This window comes from Colletotrichum fioriniae, assembly GCF_027942845.1.
Source record: "Colletotrichum fioriniae strain IMI 355084 chromosome Unknown scaffold_15, whole genome shotgun sequence".
NCBI lineage: Eukaryota > Fungi > Ascomycota > Sordariomycetes > Glomerellales > Glomerellaceae > Colletotrichum > Colletotrichum fioriniae.
In genome coordinates this window covers 1,127,489-1,143,364 of record NW_027076851.1, presented here as the reverse complement: position 1 = coordinate 1,143,364, position 15,876 = coordinate 1,127,489, and the positions used below count along the sequence as shown (strand labels likewise).

The following is a 15,876-nucleotide window of genomic DNA, read 5'->3' as shown; positions in this document are numbered from 1 at the left end:
GATTCTCAGGTACAATTTTCTCGTCATCTGAAGTCGCGAGCGAGTGGACGGGAAGGTTGTGGTCAAGGAGAAGCCGGGTTCGGGCGCCACGTTTATGATTATAGGAAAGCTAACGAAGTAATGAAGTAAAGAGTAATGAGGTTCTCTCGCATTATTAGGTCTTTAACATTATGAGGTCATGAGCATCGTGAAAAATTTCATCCTCTCCTTTCCATCCTTCCATGAGCCTCCCGTGAGCCTCCCATGAGCCCTCCCATTCCATAATTTCCCATCCGATGCTGTACAATGACCCCAATTTACGGGATCCGATTCGTCGTGGTCCCGCCACGAACGTCTCTTTAAGCTCTCAACTCGGTATCCCGCCGGTACGTCCACGAGTGAGCGTCCGAGTACACGGGCTTATACCCCAACACGCCCTCGACGAGCGAGAGGATAATGGTGGGCGTGAGGATGAAGGCGCCGCCATACTTGTGCTCCGAGACGAGGACGAGGCGGTCGATGCTCGCGCCCATGCCGAAGGCGCACTGGTGCAGCTTGACCTCGACGGCGGGAGGCTGTGTTTCGTTTGTAAGTAACCGCAACTTCATTCTCTTGTGTGATAAAGTCTCGAGAGAGGTTCTTACCTTGCTGCTAATCTGGTTATTCGTCCTCCTCCACTTCTTGAAGTAATCCGCCAAAAACCTGAGCGTCGCGCTGTGGCTCCCCTGGATCTCAATCTCGTGCGCGCCGCGGCTGTACACAATGAGGTGGTACGGCGCCTTTTGCAACAGCTCGTCCGGGCGCGGGAGCGCATCGGCTTTAGGCATGAAATCCGCCTGAGGTCCTCTCGACGCTGTCGAGCTGATGGAAGCGCGCTGACGGAGATGACCCGTACCGCCTATAGAGAGACGGTTTAGACGGGCGTCCATTTCCAGGTCGGCCCAGTCTTCTGTCGGAGAGGCGGAGTAAGGGGGCAGCTGCTTGTGGTGGTCGGCGAAGCAGTCCTTGATTTCGGATTTGAAGAGGGGGTGGAGGTCCATTGGGGTTACGAGTCGGAGTTTAGGGAGGGTGATGAGGAAGCCTCCTTGGTCGTCGGACCATACTGTTGAGGCGTGTTCATCGCTGGCGACCTATTTTGCATGGTTAGTCGGGGTGTGATTACAACACGGATGTGGTGAAGAGCTCACTTCGACAAAGAGTCGCAACCTCGACCAAGTGAGTCTCAGCTTGTCCAGGAGAGTGTTAGTCCACTCCTCATTCTTCTCGTCCTCGAGAAGCTCCGTCGCGGCGCGGCACCATGCTTCGACGGTGCCGGCGACGGCGGCGACGAAGTCGATCCTGTCTGCGTACTCTGTGTCGAGCTGGGTGAGGAGGATCTGCCAGTCCGGGTTGACGTCTACTTCGAGGCCGAGGACGTCTCGGAGGGCCTTGAGGGCTTGCTGGAGGTAGCTGTCTTCCTTGGTCCAGTGGTCACGGATTGCAACCTTTACTTTGAGGGGTCTGGGATTGTGTTAGTCGACTCGTGATACCCTACGAGTGTGAGAGGCAACTTACAGAGTTGTCATGCCAGGCGTGAATATGTTATGGATAGTGAGTTTCTTGATGTGTGAATCTGAGTGTCAGATGAATGAGATGATGATGATGAGTGAGAAACAAGTGATCTCTCTTTTCTCTTCTCCGTCGTTATAAGAGGAGTCATCCGGTGGTTGATATTCACCTTCCCAAGCAGCACGAGTGGAGCCGCGATGCAACTAGACGCATCAGTCGATAATCCACCCTGGCCACTTGAACACACTTTCTGCCTCCCCCGGCGCCGCCAAGATCGGGCGCCAAGAGGTGCCCGGCAGGACGGTGGCATGCAGCTGGGCATGTGGCGTCACACTCATCCCAGGCCGTGCAAAATGGCAACAAGGGGGGAGGCGGAGTACCTTTTCCACGTCAATCATGCCATATGCGACTTATGGAAAAAGAAGGAAAAAATAAAATGACACAATGCACGTGTACGGTGTAGTCGGGTGGGTTGTAACTTGTTGATCTGGGTTTCGAGAGAATACGACGTTGCGGAAACCTTGGTTTGGTAAAGTGCGTGCTGTAAGCTCCCGAAAAAGAGAAGAAAACCAAGCGCTGCGTCTTTACACCTCATAGCTTACGGGCGGTACGGAGCCTTCGTTACGAAGTTACTAACAAACCATCCCTACCCAAGGTGCTAAGTAGTATGCAGTATCCGTAATGAACCAGGCTACCACTTAAGACCCCACCCCACACGACGGATCACCCCCCACGACGGATTACCTAAAATAGACGATTTTCTAGACTTTAACTTTTCGATATTATAACTACGAATTCGATTATTAATAATATAATATTACTAAATCTAAAATTCTAAATATATATTAATAAATTAAGCTTTTTTATATTAATTATAAGCCTTAGAACTATAACTAGGCGCTATGAGCGAGCCTTAACTTCTTTTTTTTATTTTTTATAATAGCTTCGATTTATATAAATTATTTATTTAGATTTTATTAAATTTTTTATTTTCGTAATTAGCTTATATAACTCTATTTAAGTTTTTAATAATTTAATAACTAATTAAGTATTAACTATAGCTATATTTTAAATATTTAATTACTTATTTATTTTATTAAATATTAATTTATAGGTAATAGAATTATAATTAGTTTTGCCCTTATTTTATACTTAGAGCTTTTAATACTTTTTTAAAGTTTCTTAATTTTTTAAGGGTAATAATATTATAATTTTAAGGTATTTTAAGGGCCTTTAGTAATAAAAGTTTTTATAATAATACTTATAAAATATTTATAAACTATATTATAATAATAAATTTATTAAATAGGGGCTATTTTATATTAACGGGCTATAACTTTATTACCCTCTAATTAATATATATATTTTATTTTATAAATACTTATTTTTTAAGCTTAGAAATAATAGTAAAAGAAATTCTTTTTTTTAATTAATACTAAGCTAAACTAAAAATTATAATTGTTAAGCTTATTATAATAATATATTTTTAAAAAAATAAAAAATACTAAGATATTTAGAGACTACGTAACGTAATTAAAATATAATAATAAATAATATAAATAAATACTTTTAAAATAATATTATTATATAAAATTATTAAAAAACGTAACTATTATAATTATTAATAATAAGTAAATATTTAAATTAGAGTTTTTTTAGTTTCTATTTCTATTTAAGAAATAAATATTTTAAGTAATTATTTTAATTTAATTATATTTAAAGTCTATTTATTTAAAGAGGACGTAAAGTTTTACGAAGTATAATTTAATATTTTTTTAGGGAATTATTATTATTATATAGTCTACTTTTTTAAAAAATAATTAATAATAAAAAGTAGCAGCTATTTATAAAAATATATTTAAGTATAAATATTTAAATATAGTCCTTAGGGGTCTAGATATAAATAAATTTCTTTTTAAAGTTATTTAGTATTAAATAGTCCTTATTATTCTTTTTTATTAATCTTATTTTATTTATATTTTAATAAAAGGACCTTAGGATTTTATTAATATTTAAAATTATTAAGATTTTTTAAAAAAGCTTTTATAACGTTAATAATAATAAACTTAACGTACTTTAAATCTATATAACGGGCCCATAATATTAATAATATAAGATTTTTTTATAAAAAGCTATTTATTTACTTTTTTTTAAATAAGTATTAGTTATTATTTTATTAAATAATTCGTATTATAAACTCTTTAACTTAAATATAAATCAGAGTAAATCTTAACTAGCTTTATATAATTACTTAATAAGTAAGGGATTATTCTTAGTACTTATTAAGCTTTTAATAATTCTTTTTAACTTTTTAATTATTATAATACTTTTTTAACTATTTTAAAAAAAATAATATAAAGGATTCCTTAGTTTATAATAGCTTTTAAATCGATTTACTAAAACTAACGTCTATTTCTATATTTTTTAATATAATTTTCTATATAACTAGGTATGGCGAATTTATTAATAATTTTAGTATAATTTTTATAGTTTTTTTATTATTATTTAATATTTACGTAGTATAATAATAATAGTATTAAATAAAGGAAAAAGTTAAGCTAATTGAGCGATCCGTCGTGGGGGGTGGGGTCTTAACGGTGCAGTTAGTCTGGTCCGGGGCACGGCGGCTGGATCTGCAATGGGTGGGACGCATCAGGTCAGATGATGAGCTGATGGTTCAGCGCGGGTCCCCATAAGCGGCCACCCGCGTGAACATGCCACAGCCCAGCGGTTCCATCGGCCGGCCGGCACGCCGCGCAAACACACACAACCCATCAATGATCCATCAATCCAAAGTGACAACAAGCAGAGTTTTAGGACGTACATCTGAGCCTCTCAGGGGGGGTGTTAGATTAGGTGTCAATGACCAAGGCACGTGCCGGGTTGCAGCGGTCTTGTTAACACGACATCCCTGCGATTAAGAGTCTCGAACTCTCGACAACTCATCTACGGTCAGACTCATACAGACGGTGAGAGAAAGAAAAGGAACACCAAGACCGGGGAAGAGACAACAATAGCACCACGGCGTCACGGCCAACGGTCCGGTCCGAACAAGAATTGTCGGATACAGACGGACGGGCACCAGGGATGATGATGTCACGCTTTTTCAACCACCTCACATCTCATCCTAAAGTAGTGTACTCCATATGAGCTCTCCGGCGTGTTGGCGGCCTCCTTCTCACCCGACAAGTGTTCCCGCCCGCGCCCGCAGCTCCCGGGTCCGCAGACATAGTTCAACACTTTAATTAAGAGACGGGCGCCGGTTTCGAGTGTGTGCCGCCGTTCCTACGCTGGATTACCAATTTTCCTATTCCGTACACTGCCACAGCCCTCAAAGTGGCACCCAAAACTCCGCAGTGATGCGTAGCTGCAGTGCCGAGCACCATTTGGTAAGCCGATCGAATATCGATGTTTACACCCTTACGAATTACGACATGCGAGACTCGTCTCATGGGTAATGGACTCATAGAGGCGGCTGTTGATCGACATGTCACCCCGCAATTCCCCTCACTGCTCACTGCTGAGTGATACCCATCTTTACCTACCGCGTAAGTGCTAGTTTAGATGGTTAGGTAAGCTAGCTCTCATGAGCAGTGAACCCCTGAATGACTGCCTGAGCTGTTGCACGATGCACCGCGATGCGCCACCACTAAAACTCAACGAACCTCACCTGCTCATATCCACAACATCAATATGAGGAGAGAAGAAGCGACGAGGCTAGGCAGATGCCAAAGAATAACCTCCACAACCTCCACATGTGTTCCGCCGTTTTCTGTTTAGCCTCGTCAGGCTGAATACTTAGTCGCGACTTAAACCCTGTGATTGAGCGCGACTAGTGGCCGTTGGCGGGCCAAGAGCCAATAGTGAGGCTGTTTTCATCCTTCATAAGGAGGAGCTGAGAGGAGGCTGAAAAGAGAGGGGGAAATGCGAGACACTCGATCGGATGACTCAAGCTAGGCTTCAGGAGTTTGAAATAACGGGATGAGAAGGATAAAATGCTGGTATTCAGACTTGACGACTTCTCACACTAGATGAATTTGACCTCATCAATCTAAATAGAACTTCACTTTGTATAATCATCTGATTAATCGCCATGTCTCGCTTGCCCCCTGCCGAAAAGCTCCCTCTCGCAGTGCGGAAGAATAGTATGTACTCATATCCCAAATCAACACTCACAGTTACTGACCACCTCCGAGTCCGCGATGAATGGGAGAACAAAAAAGAAGACCTCCAGAAGCAGCTCTCTGACGTCCTGGGCGCCGAGTGGTCGCTCAAGGACATCAATTACAACGCCCTCTACCCCTACGCACAAGACGGCTGGGCCAGAGAGTGCCTAGGAAGCTGCATCGAACAGTAAGATCTAGACGCGCATATACGTGGGAGAAAAAGCAAAAGAGCATTTCAAGCTCTCTCATCTAACAATCAAAACCAGATACGTATCCGGGGCAATCTACAATCTCAAGTCGTTCGCTGAAAGGTACGGCGAAGACGGCAAATCCGAGCTCAACTCCATCTGCCACGCCCGCTCCCTCATCATCGACCTCGACGACCGCCCCAAGGGCGAGCGCGTCTCCTACTCCGGCGTCATCGTCAAGGAAGGCGGCGTGCTGGCGATCGTCTTCTCCGAGGGGAATTTGGGCACCAACGTTGGCTCCGCCATCGAGACGCAGGGTCTCCTGAGCGCCTTGAATGCCGCGTCTCCCGCCCCGGGGTCCGCCGCGGCGATGAGTTTCGCGGCCCGCAATGCCGTGAGGCAGGACTATGATCCGCAGATTGAGGAGACCAGGAAGTCGTTGGCGGATATGCTCGAGAGGCCTGATATTGCGCTATGTCCCAACTTTGAGACGAACTTTGAAAAGATGAAGGCCGCGGCGGCGACGAAGGGGAGCGAGGTGAGGAGTGACTGGGAGGCGAACTTTGGTCTGTTTACGAGGATGTACTTTGAGGGGCTTAGGTCTCAGATGAGGTATCAAAAGTTTGATGATGATGATATGTTGAGGGAGGGGTTTAATGAGGCTGCTGAGAAGGGGCAGATTCACTTCCGGATTGTGGACAAGATGGCGTATGCGACATATGGGGAGGTTGTGTTGGAGGATGGGCTTATTTGTCTTCAGGTATGTCTCGTCGACTTCACGGTTGAGATCCTTGCTAACCAGTTTTACCAGACCCAAGCGCATAACTTTGGGACGAATGTCGATTACGCGGCAGAGAAGCTCTTGGACCAGCTCTAGGCGGGTGTTCGTATGTGCTCAAGTTGAGCCAACGAGGCCAGGGATATTTGTGAAGTTCAGACTCAGCATTTGCACTTCTTACCACATCATGTCAAACGCAGCCAACTCGAGCTCCACATTGGTGAGACCAAGGTTGCTAGTATATGGTAGAGCCGCTAACAGACGGGTTCTCCAACAGACGGGTTCTCCAACAAGATGATGCCGATCACCGAGGCAATTAGATAGACAACAGAACAATCTACTGCTCAGAACAACCTTCGTCCCTACCTCTCCTACGACTTCTATCACTACCTCTATTATTGCCTCTATCACTAAATCTATCCCTCTCCTTACTACTCCCTTTACCTCTATTACTATTCTCTACTTCTCGGAGTGTATTCTATGAATAATATGCCTGAAGGAATGAGCACTTGAGATAATGACAAGGATATCAGCATAGATATAAGGGAGAAAGCTATCAATGATGTATTAACCGTCGGACTATTATGTCACCCACTGAGATACCTATCTACCGGGCTCTACGGCACCACCGTCTGCTATCGACAAGCGAGCGACACATTGACGTCTCGAGCAAGGCACCCATCACGCCACCAACGAGCGCACCTCCCGCATCGCCTACAGTAACAAACCCTAGACTGACCTCCCGAACAACCGTGTCCCTCCCTTCTCCGACCAGCCTTGCCAAAACATTCACATATAAAGACCCAGCCGCCAGACCAATCAAGAAGACCAAGAAAAAAGCGAGGTGCGTTGAGACAAGGAACACGGCGTTGAAGAGGGCAACCGCCGTCCAGACGCATAGAGCCGTCAGATGCAGTTTGAAGTTTCGCGCCGGGAGAAGCCTGAGCGAAGACTGTCCGATCCAGACTCCTAGCTGTAGGGCCATGCTGTACGTTGCGAAAAAATGGGCGAATGTATCGAATATTGTGCCATCGAGCGGCCTGGCGAGGCCGTGTTGTGAGAAAGATATCGCTGCGGATGCTGTGAAGAGAGGCAGCATCTCTGAATGCATGAGATTGCGGAGCATCTTAAACCTGCTTCGCTCGTGAGTCGAACCGTCAGTCCCGTCGTGCCATTGGAAGGATTGTCCTTCCTCGGCAATGGCGTCCTCACGTTGCTTCCCTCGCGCGTCATTCCTCGTACCCCTTTTCGAGAATCGTTGAGGCAGTATGAAAAAGTGAGCCACCAAAAACAGAGCCGCAGCATAGTAGACATAGGTCGTGGCGCTACGCAGAAGCTTCCCGGCACCGTACGTCAAAAGAATCGGCCACACGGCGTTCTCGAGTACCCCCGCGCCGGTACCGAAGCCCCACCCCGCTAGCCCCGGAAGCCCGGCGCGCCCGATCATTCCGAGACAGGAAACCTCCATCGTCGCCGATGCGATAGATGCAATCATGGTTGTCGCAACACGAATTGGCGGTGGCACGTTTGGTGGCGTGTCATCTGCAATTCGCTTGAGAACGACCCATACCGCCGCGACGAGGAGCGGTCGGATTCGACAGGGTATGCGGTGAATGATGAACGGGAGGGTTAGTTTAGTGAGGAGTACCGGCGCGACTTCGATGAGAATGACGATGTGGCGGGGGTATGGGATGATGAGGTAGTTCGAGGCATGGATGAGGGACGGTAGGACCGTATTGGCTAAGCCTGTGGTTCGTGTGAGAGCATGTCGAGATATGGTTGCGATACAATGCTTGCTGCCCGTCATCAATTAAACCGTAAACTCACCTATCAGAGAAAAAGCCAAAAACGTCCGAAACTCGTCAAAAGACCAGGCGGTCCGGGCCGTGGTCTTACTTTTTGACGCCATCGCGAAAGCGAGGTCTCGGAGTATCTCTAAGGTTCACGACATCCTGCAACCGCCAACCGAGACATGGGGGTTTCCCTCTAAAGAAGTATAAGGAAGAAAGACTACTGCGGCCTTATTCGACATCAACTAAGGGAATTCAATCGTCACGGAGCATGTCGAGGAATCAATAATAGAGCTGCTCGACATCCACGTGTTAGTGCTTTGAGAATCAAACGTGCATGGGTGGTGAGTGGGTTGTCCGGAACCCGGTCCGGACGAATCGAATCCACCACGTGGGATGGACCCGGCAGTTGATAGGGAATTAGGGCCCCGCGTCGGACCCGCCGATCCATATGACCGTAACGGCAGCACGCAGCTATGCCGGCCGATTGTCATCTTATCAGCGTCGTCAGCTCTGATTTCTTAATGCAATGCTTGCCAGACGCGATGATTTAGGCGTTCGTCTGAAAAGCAGAACGCGCCGCAGGCGGCAAAGCCATTCTCTCATCCATCAGTGTCTACCTCTGCGAACATGATGATACCTGGAATGGCGCCTAGTATGTTTCCATGGCGTCGATGGTCGAAATCAAAGATTGAGACGCAAAGCAGCATGTGGGATGGCGAAGCTCAACACCGCCGCCAGAGCCCGGTTGCAAGGTCAGGTCAATATTGTGCCGCTACTGTGAAGTTCATCCTACCTGTCATCATCTTCATGGGCGCCTTTGGCTTCGTCTTGACGAACTTTGTAAACTCCACCAATCTATTTTGCTCTTATGATACTGCTAACACGAACTTCATAGTTCCCTGCAGAGTTCAGACACTTCATCCATGGCAGTAACACAGAAAGAAGAATCACGGGATCAGACCTAGAGACCCTCAAGAGTTCAACCCATGTTGACACAGGGGGCTCACGCCGACTGCGACTCTTCATGCCCGCCGACGGACCAAACATCAACCTCTGCAAGACGGTCATGTCTGCCGTGGCGCTAGGCTATCCCATGCCCACACTTCTAAACTGGAACGGGGAGTTCAACAGGCCCGACTGGCACTTTGCCGGTTCCCACATTGCAAAGCTCGAGTCACTTCTGGCGGTCATTGATGCGCTTTACGAAAAGGATGACGGGGGCGATGTTAATGAGAACGACCTCATTCTCCTTGTGGATGCCTACGATATCTGGTTTCAACTTCCGCCATCCGTCTTGATTGAGCGCTTCCATCAACTAAATCGCAAAGCCAACATCCGGGTGCAGAGGCAATGGGGGGAAAGTGGAATGAAGAGTGGGTTTCCCATTAGTCCCCCGACGCAAGACATCATCGTCACCACGGCCAAAGATTGCCAGCCGGACTGGGAGTCAGGGTCCGATCCGCGATACGACTACTGGCCAGACTCGCCCCTTCCACGAGACTTCTACGGCGAGAAGACTGACCAAGTGCTTCCTTACGTCTTTGACTCGGCGAGGAAATACAAAAAGATTCGACCGCGATGCGTCAATAGCGGGATGATCATGGGTACTATCGGATCATTACGGGGCGCGCTGCGCAAGAGCAAAGAGAAGATTGAGAAAGCCGCCGTTAGCGGGCGGCAGCTGTGGAGCGACCAGGCACTCTTTGCAGAGGTTATTGGAGACCAGGAAGTTTATCGCCATTGGGTCCGGGGTCTCTCTTCAACGTGGAATGGCTTTGTTTCTCAGGAGAATCTGGGGAGCGTGCCGAAGGAGGTGCGGAGGATCGCAGACGCGGCACTGGCTGGCGAAAAGTTTGAATTCGGGATCGGGCTGGATTATGGCTTTGCCACGATCCCGCCTACCTGCTCCTCCGAAGACGACGGATACTTTGTGGAGCTCGACGATGCCGAGTCCATTAAGAAGGAGTCTGAGAAGGCTGCAGTCCCGGGCGAGGTGAGGATTCAGGGTATTCCAGAGGAATTGCGCGACGTTCCTCGGCCTCTGCCTGGGTATACCTGGGGTAACGTCTCGCTCTACACCGACTTCTTCTTTGGTACCGCGCCTGTGGGCATACATCACAATGCCTACATCTTTGGGCTGAAGAAGTGGCGGCTGGAGAATTGGTGGAGTCTGACCTGGTTTTACCCTCATTTGCGTGATCTCGTGGTCCAGGCTCTCGATGCGAACCGGAAGTTGATGCCCCTAGCGAGACTTCTCACTCGTGGCGACAGCGGGAACGAGATGATCTACTGGGCGGCGGAGGAAGAGGTCAATGGAAAGAAGAGTGTCATGGTGTACGACGGCTCGAGAAAGCCGGGCGACTTTTCAACTATTGGATGGGATGGAGTCTGTCAAAAAGGAGACGAAAGGTGGTATGATGTGCTGTTTGGAGATGGAAAGGGGCCGCTGAAGGTCTGATCTATGTAGTGAAAAAGCGTAATGAACTGTGAAATTGGTGATGGCGGGGTAAAGCCATCGCTTTCTCGAACTCGTACTTCCGCTAGCGGTTTATGATATCATGCTTCTTTGCGTTTGACTCAATATCTCGCCATTAACCTTCGCCACAAAGCTTTCCATAGATAGCTCCTTTACTATGTGAGAGCTCACTCTGATCCTCATCCAGCCTCATCCAGCCTCATCATGTCAGCATATCATAGCAATCTCAAGTTTCTTTGGATGATTTCTCGTCTAGCTACTATATGCTTGATTACTAGCCATTTCATATCGTCCCATCCGAGACCGAAAAATGACGCATCATATTGGATTGTCTTGCATTGGACTGAGACAACTTCCATCGTAGCGACGGTGAGGGTCTACTGGATAGCTCCACCTATTGAGCCCTGGCAGCCACGGCTTCCTACGCTCTATTTTCCTGGACAAGGTCGTGTCTCTTAGATTGAAGCAACATAGGCGAGCGCTAAGATGGCTATGTATTACCACGATAGACCGAATACTTCGTCTGCACAGTCATCACGAGGAACACTAGTATCGTGCCTGATCCAGGCCGATGAAGGTCAAGAGTACTTCAAAGCCGCAATGGTCTATCAGCTCACTACGTGGACTTTGGTTCGAGGATGAAGTCCCAGAGACATTGATTGTATCAAAATGCCTCTGTTGTGCCAAGCTAGAAAGTCCCGGATATGTCCTAAGCCATTGACGGTGATCATCATCGCATGAGGCTATGTTGATGGAAATAGGAGGTCGAATTAGAGACCTCGTTTTCGCATCAAGAAGCGTGTAAACAATATTCGGGACAACCGGTAATGAATGTCAATCCAACTTCAATATACAATGACGAGGACTGCCCGTGATCATCCAATGGGGAGTGTATGCGAAGATCAAATAGTATACAGAACAATGGAAAGAGACCCGCGTAGATGATCCAGTTGAATAGACGGCGCATACCTGAATTAGGCATGTTGTCGTATTTGAAGTTGTCTCATTGGCTAGTCCACAGTTTCTTGGCTGTGAACAAGCCCCCGTAATGCAACGATACTTGTGGGAATACTCGGACCCGAGGATCTTAGGGGGAGGCAGCGCAATAGGCCTGTACTTGGATGTTTGCTTAGATGGCAATGCTGTAGTCCATGACAGATCATCTCGTAGTCGTAATGAGGTTCTATGTTGTCATCGATTTGTATAAGTTGACTACATCTCCCTGCCGATGAGATGCCTCCCTTCTCAACAGTCAAGGACAACGTTCGCCCACTCAAACTTCCTCCTAGTCCTGTTTCTCCTGATCACAATTGACTCTCTTTTCTACTCCCAAACTCGAAAGTCTGAGCCTCGCTAGTCTCAGAATGAAGCAAGTCAACATCTTCACCGCGGCCATGGTAGCCTGTATGGCCCAGCTCGTCGTAAGTTTCCCTCACTCACTCTCTACACCCGCAACACCACATCTCACCACCTCCTTCATTCCAAAGGCCTCAGCAGACACCGTCGCAGACTCCCAAAACGTCACGGCCCCAGACTTCATCGGCAAAGCAGCCACATCCCAACCCCTCCGCCCAAAGGAACGCTTCACCCCCGACGCCCTCCACGCCCACATTGACGGCGGCAACACCCGAAGCGATGACTACATGGGCCCTCTCGGCATCTCCCCAGTTGCCTCCTCAGCCGCCGTGCAAACAGGCTACATGTTCTGGGAGAACAGCACGAGCCTCCTCGTCGCAATGGAATGCGTCTCCGCCCAAGCGCCCATCGGCTTTTGCCTCGCGGCGCTGGACCCGGAGACCATGGACGTCCTGGTCCAATGGACCGCTTCCGAGGGGCGTACAGCCGTCTCGAACTACTGGCAAGTCGTCGACAACCACGTCGTCATGCCCACCATCGAAGGCTTCATCATGGAAATTCAGCGCCTCGGCACCGGCGCGTCCACGACCTTCACCCAGGTCCGCGAGGTCGACGTCTCGTCTCGTCTCCCCTCGGGCTCCATCATCGCCATGGCGGGGTACACGGAAGACGAGAACCTCTGGTTCGTCGCCACGCCCGTACCGCTCGTCGGCCTCGAGGGGACCAACACCACTACCGTAGGCTACGTCCAGCCTGATGGCACAATCTTCAGCACCGCCTTGGAAAGCCAAATCGTCGAGAACGGCGTGGCCGTCAACGGGAAGAACATCTACGTCGTCACGAATCCCTCCGGCTCTGAAGACCACGCCGACGCCCGGGGTCACTTTTACGCTTTCCGAGCGGATACCGCCAATGGAGGCGGCGTGGTCGCGGCCTGGCACGAGACGTACCTCGCCGGCAGCGGTATCAAGCCGGGCGGCCTCTCCCGCGGCTCCGGCGCGACACCGAGCCTCCTCGGACAAAAGTACGTCGCCATCACGGATAACGCCGACACGCAAATCAACCTCAACGTCTACCGCCAAGCTTCCGCCATGACCGAAGGCCAAGAATCGAGCTTCGTCTGCTCCGTCCCGCTCTTCTCCCCCGGCGCGAGCCTCAACGAGGCGTCGCTGACGACGCACTTTGACGGTACGACGTACAGCGCCATGATCCCCAACTGCTACAACTCCCCCTCCTTCCTCGATGTCAGCGAAGATGATGTCAACGGCAGCTATAACAACCTCACGCAAGTTGCTCCCGGCGTGGCCCGCGTGCGGGTGAATGCGGACGAGAGCTGCGAGTTGGTGTGGGATTTGCCGATTGTGGCGACTATGGTGACGCTGTCGACGGCCAACGGTATCTTGTACGCGTACACGCAGGACCGTGAGCTCGCTGTGGGCGGGGAGTACGTGTGGTATATTGCGGCGTTTGATTATGTCTCTGGCCAGGAGATTTGGCGCAAGAGGGTGGGTGCTGGTGGCGTGTTTAACCCTGGTCCGTCGCATATCCAGCTTGGTGCGAATGGGAGGATTTATGAGGGTATTTTTGGTGGTGTTGCGTGGGTTGAGGATTCTCCTTTCCCTTAGATGGAAATTCCTTCGTTGCTGGTGGTTCTGGTGAGAGAAGCTGCTTGGCATTGTCAGTTGGTGAACGGCGGTGGTCTCGAAAGGGGGCAAAGCTATGTAGATGGAAGGTTGCTAGATTCCACGCACACTAGAGTCAGATTGCTTATTGTCCCATCAATCCAACTTCTTCACCACTACTTTCTGTTCCCGAGAACGATTAGAAACATCTCTAAAGGGATGTCGTGATTATACTTACATAATGTAGCCAACTTTGGCATTAGCCTTGTGACGATCTATGAATTCGAGTAGAAAGCTTACCCACCCTCCCTAGGGTAATGCAGAAAGCAGCAATGACACCACTTCTCCCCATCACCCTCATCATACAATGGCTATAAAGCATAAGACGCCTATACTAAACTCTCAACTCTCAGTCCAATCAAACTCCTCAATAGCCCACGCCATCTTTGGCCGCCACTCCCCCGGCAAAACGCTCATCACCCCATCAAATTCCTTCTCCGCCGCCCCCTGCGCCCACCACAGATGCGTCGCCCTCCTCAACAGCATGAAGAAGTAACCCACGATAGCCAACGCCCTCGGATCCTGCATCTCCAGCAACTCAACGAGCCGCGGCGGGACATGCGCGGGGAACCGCAGCAGATCACGCTGCAGAGCTGACCCCTGGATCTTATCGAGGCTGTCGACGGCGATACGATACGCTTCCAACGTCTCCGGCTCCGTATCATCTCCGTCGAGGCCTTCCAGCAGAAAGTCGAACATTCCTGACCTTGCTGGCCCCGACGTCTCGTTTCGCTGCGATGAGGTCTGCCGCTCTGGTTTGTAGAGGTGGCCTATCCTACTATTCCGGATCCCGGGCAGAGCGACCTTTAACAGCGCGTTGACGTTTCGAAAGGGCGTGAACCAGTGATGCGGGACCCGAAAACCCGCCTCCGGACCGCTGCTGTCGAGAAACGACTGATTCGCGCTGGTGTGGAACATAATAATCGTACACGTCGCCATCACGACAGGGGCATTCTGCGCGTTGATCCCCTCGCGCACAATCTGTCTCGAATGCGCCTCGATAGCCCTCGCCATATACGCGTGCGAGGCCTCCGACACGGCTACCGCATAGGGGTTAATACAACTGCTGCTGCCACTGATATCATCCAACGCCGCGGACCGTCGGAGGTGAAACGCCGCAAAGCCAAGCACAGCGTCCATGAGAGTACTGTCCGTCACGGCGAGGTCCGTAATCCAGCTCGACCAGCTCTGTTGGTCAGTCGAGGGGTACGCGGCCGTCATGGCCAGGTAGTGCCGGAAGAAGCGCGCCTTGAGGCCGTCGGTCATGGTGTCTACTAGTACGGGTGGGCTGCTGGGCCGTATGAGAGTCAGGGATGTTACTGGTAATGCTGAGAACGAGGACGACGCGGACGACGCAGACGACGATGATGACGATGAAGATAACGATAATATGAATGGTGGCGCCGGCGGACAAGTGGGTTTCAGACTGAAGCGGGATTGCAAATCGATAAAATCACACCGTAGGTTCGCCTTCGTGCAACCTCCACAGGCGGGCCGGACCTCATCGCACTTTTGTGTATGGTCAGTACTGCACTTTGTATATAAGGTAGGTAGGCAGAGAGCAAGGTAAGGTATGCAGTCTCAAGTGGGAACCATGTCCCGCCAAACCTCCCGCAGCCGGAACGGGGTCGTAAGATGTAGCGCGGGACACGGTGATCACCACGGTCATCATAAGGTCGGGCCGTGTTCGTTCAGAGCTCACCTTGATTCGCCGCGTCTTGCAGCGCCTGCAGCCGAGTCTCGACTTGTGATGGGCTCGTCTGATTCTCTCCGTCATTACGACCGGGTAAGAGAATATAGTGGATCTTACTTCGGGTATTTGCAGTAAGTATTGGGTCTAGAATCCTTCTGGAAAATACAAGATACACTCCACGTAAGGGCAAGCAAGCAAGAAAAAGAACGTGGCCACT

General features: G+C 49.2%; 5 protein-coding genes across 5 annotated transcripts; 3 read left to right on the top strand and 2 right to left on the bottom strand.

Annotated features, from left to right (window-relative positions):
* Window positions 1–338: 338 nt before the first annotated feature.
* N0V96_010810 (uncharacterized protein) lies at window positions 339–1,237 on the bottom strand (the record flags this gene model as incomplete). Its single annotated transcript, XM_065759053.1, has 2 exons — window positions 339–1,081; window positions 1,231–1,237. The coding sequence occupies 2 exons, from the start codon at window positions 1,235–1,237 to the stop codon at window positions 339–341; spliced, it is 750 nt and encodes a 249-aa protein (XP_065612363.1).
* A 4,383-nt stretch (window positions 1,238–5,620) lies between these two features.
* On the top strand, window positions 5,621–6,758 carry N0V96_010809 (uncharacterized protein; the record flags this gene model as incomplete). Its single annotated transcript, XM_065759052.1, has 3 exons — window positions 5,621–5,672; window positions 5,724–5,880; window positions 5,960–6,758. The coding sequence occupies 3 exons, from the start codon at window positions 5,621–5,623 to the stop codon at window positions 6,756–6,758; spliced, it is 1,008 nt and encodes a 335-aa protein (XP_065612362.1).
* Window positions 6,759–9,375: 2,617 nt separating this feature from the next.
* On the top strand, window positions 9,376–10,910 carry N0V96_010808 (uncharacterized protein; the record flags this gene model as incomplete). The annotated part of the gene is made up of 2 exons (XM_065759051.1): window positions 9,376–9,381; window positions 9,420–10,910. The coding sequence occupies 2 exons, from the start codon at window positions 9,376–9,378 to the stop codon at window positions 10,908–10,910; spliced, it is 1,497 nt and encodes a 498-aa protein (XP_065612361.1).
* Window positions 10,911–12,292: 1,382 nt separating this feature from the next.
* N0V96_010807 (uncharacterized protein) lies at window positions 12,293–13,909 on the top strand (the record flags this gene model as incomplete). Its single annotated transcript, XM_065759050.1, has 2 exons — window positions 12,293–12,301; window positions 12,416–13,909. The coding sequence occupies 2 exons, from the start codon at window positions 12,293–12,295 to the stop codon at window positions 13,907–13,909; spliced, it is 1,503 nt and encodes a 500-aa protein (XP_065612360.1).
* A 399-nt stretch (window positions 13,910–14,308) lies between these two features.
* Window positions 14,309–15,232, bottom strand: N0V96_010806 (uncharacterized protein; the record flags this gene model as incomplete). The annotated part of the gene is made up of 1 exon (XM_053196949.1): window positions 14,309–15,232. The coding sequence occupies one exon, from the start codon at window positions 15,230–15,232 to the stop codon at window positions 14,309–14,311; it is 924 nt and encodes a 307-aa protein (XP_053045637.1).
* Between the last annotated feature and the right edge of the window lie 644 nt (window positions 15,233–15,876).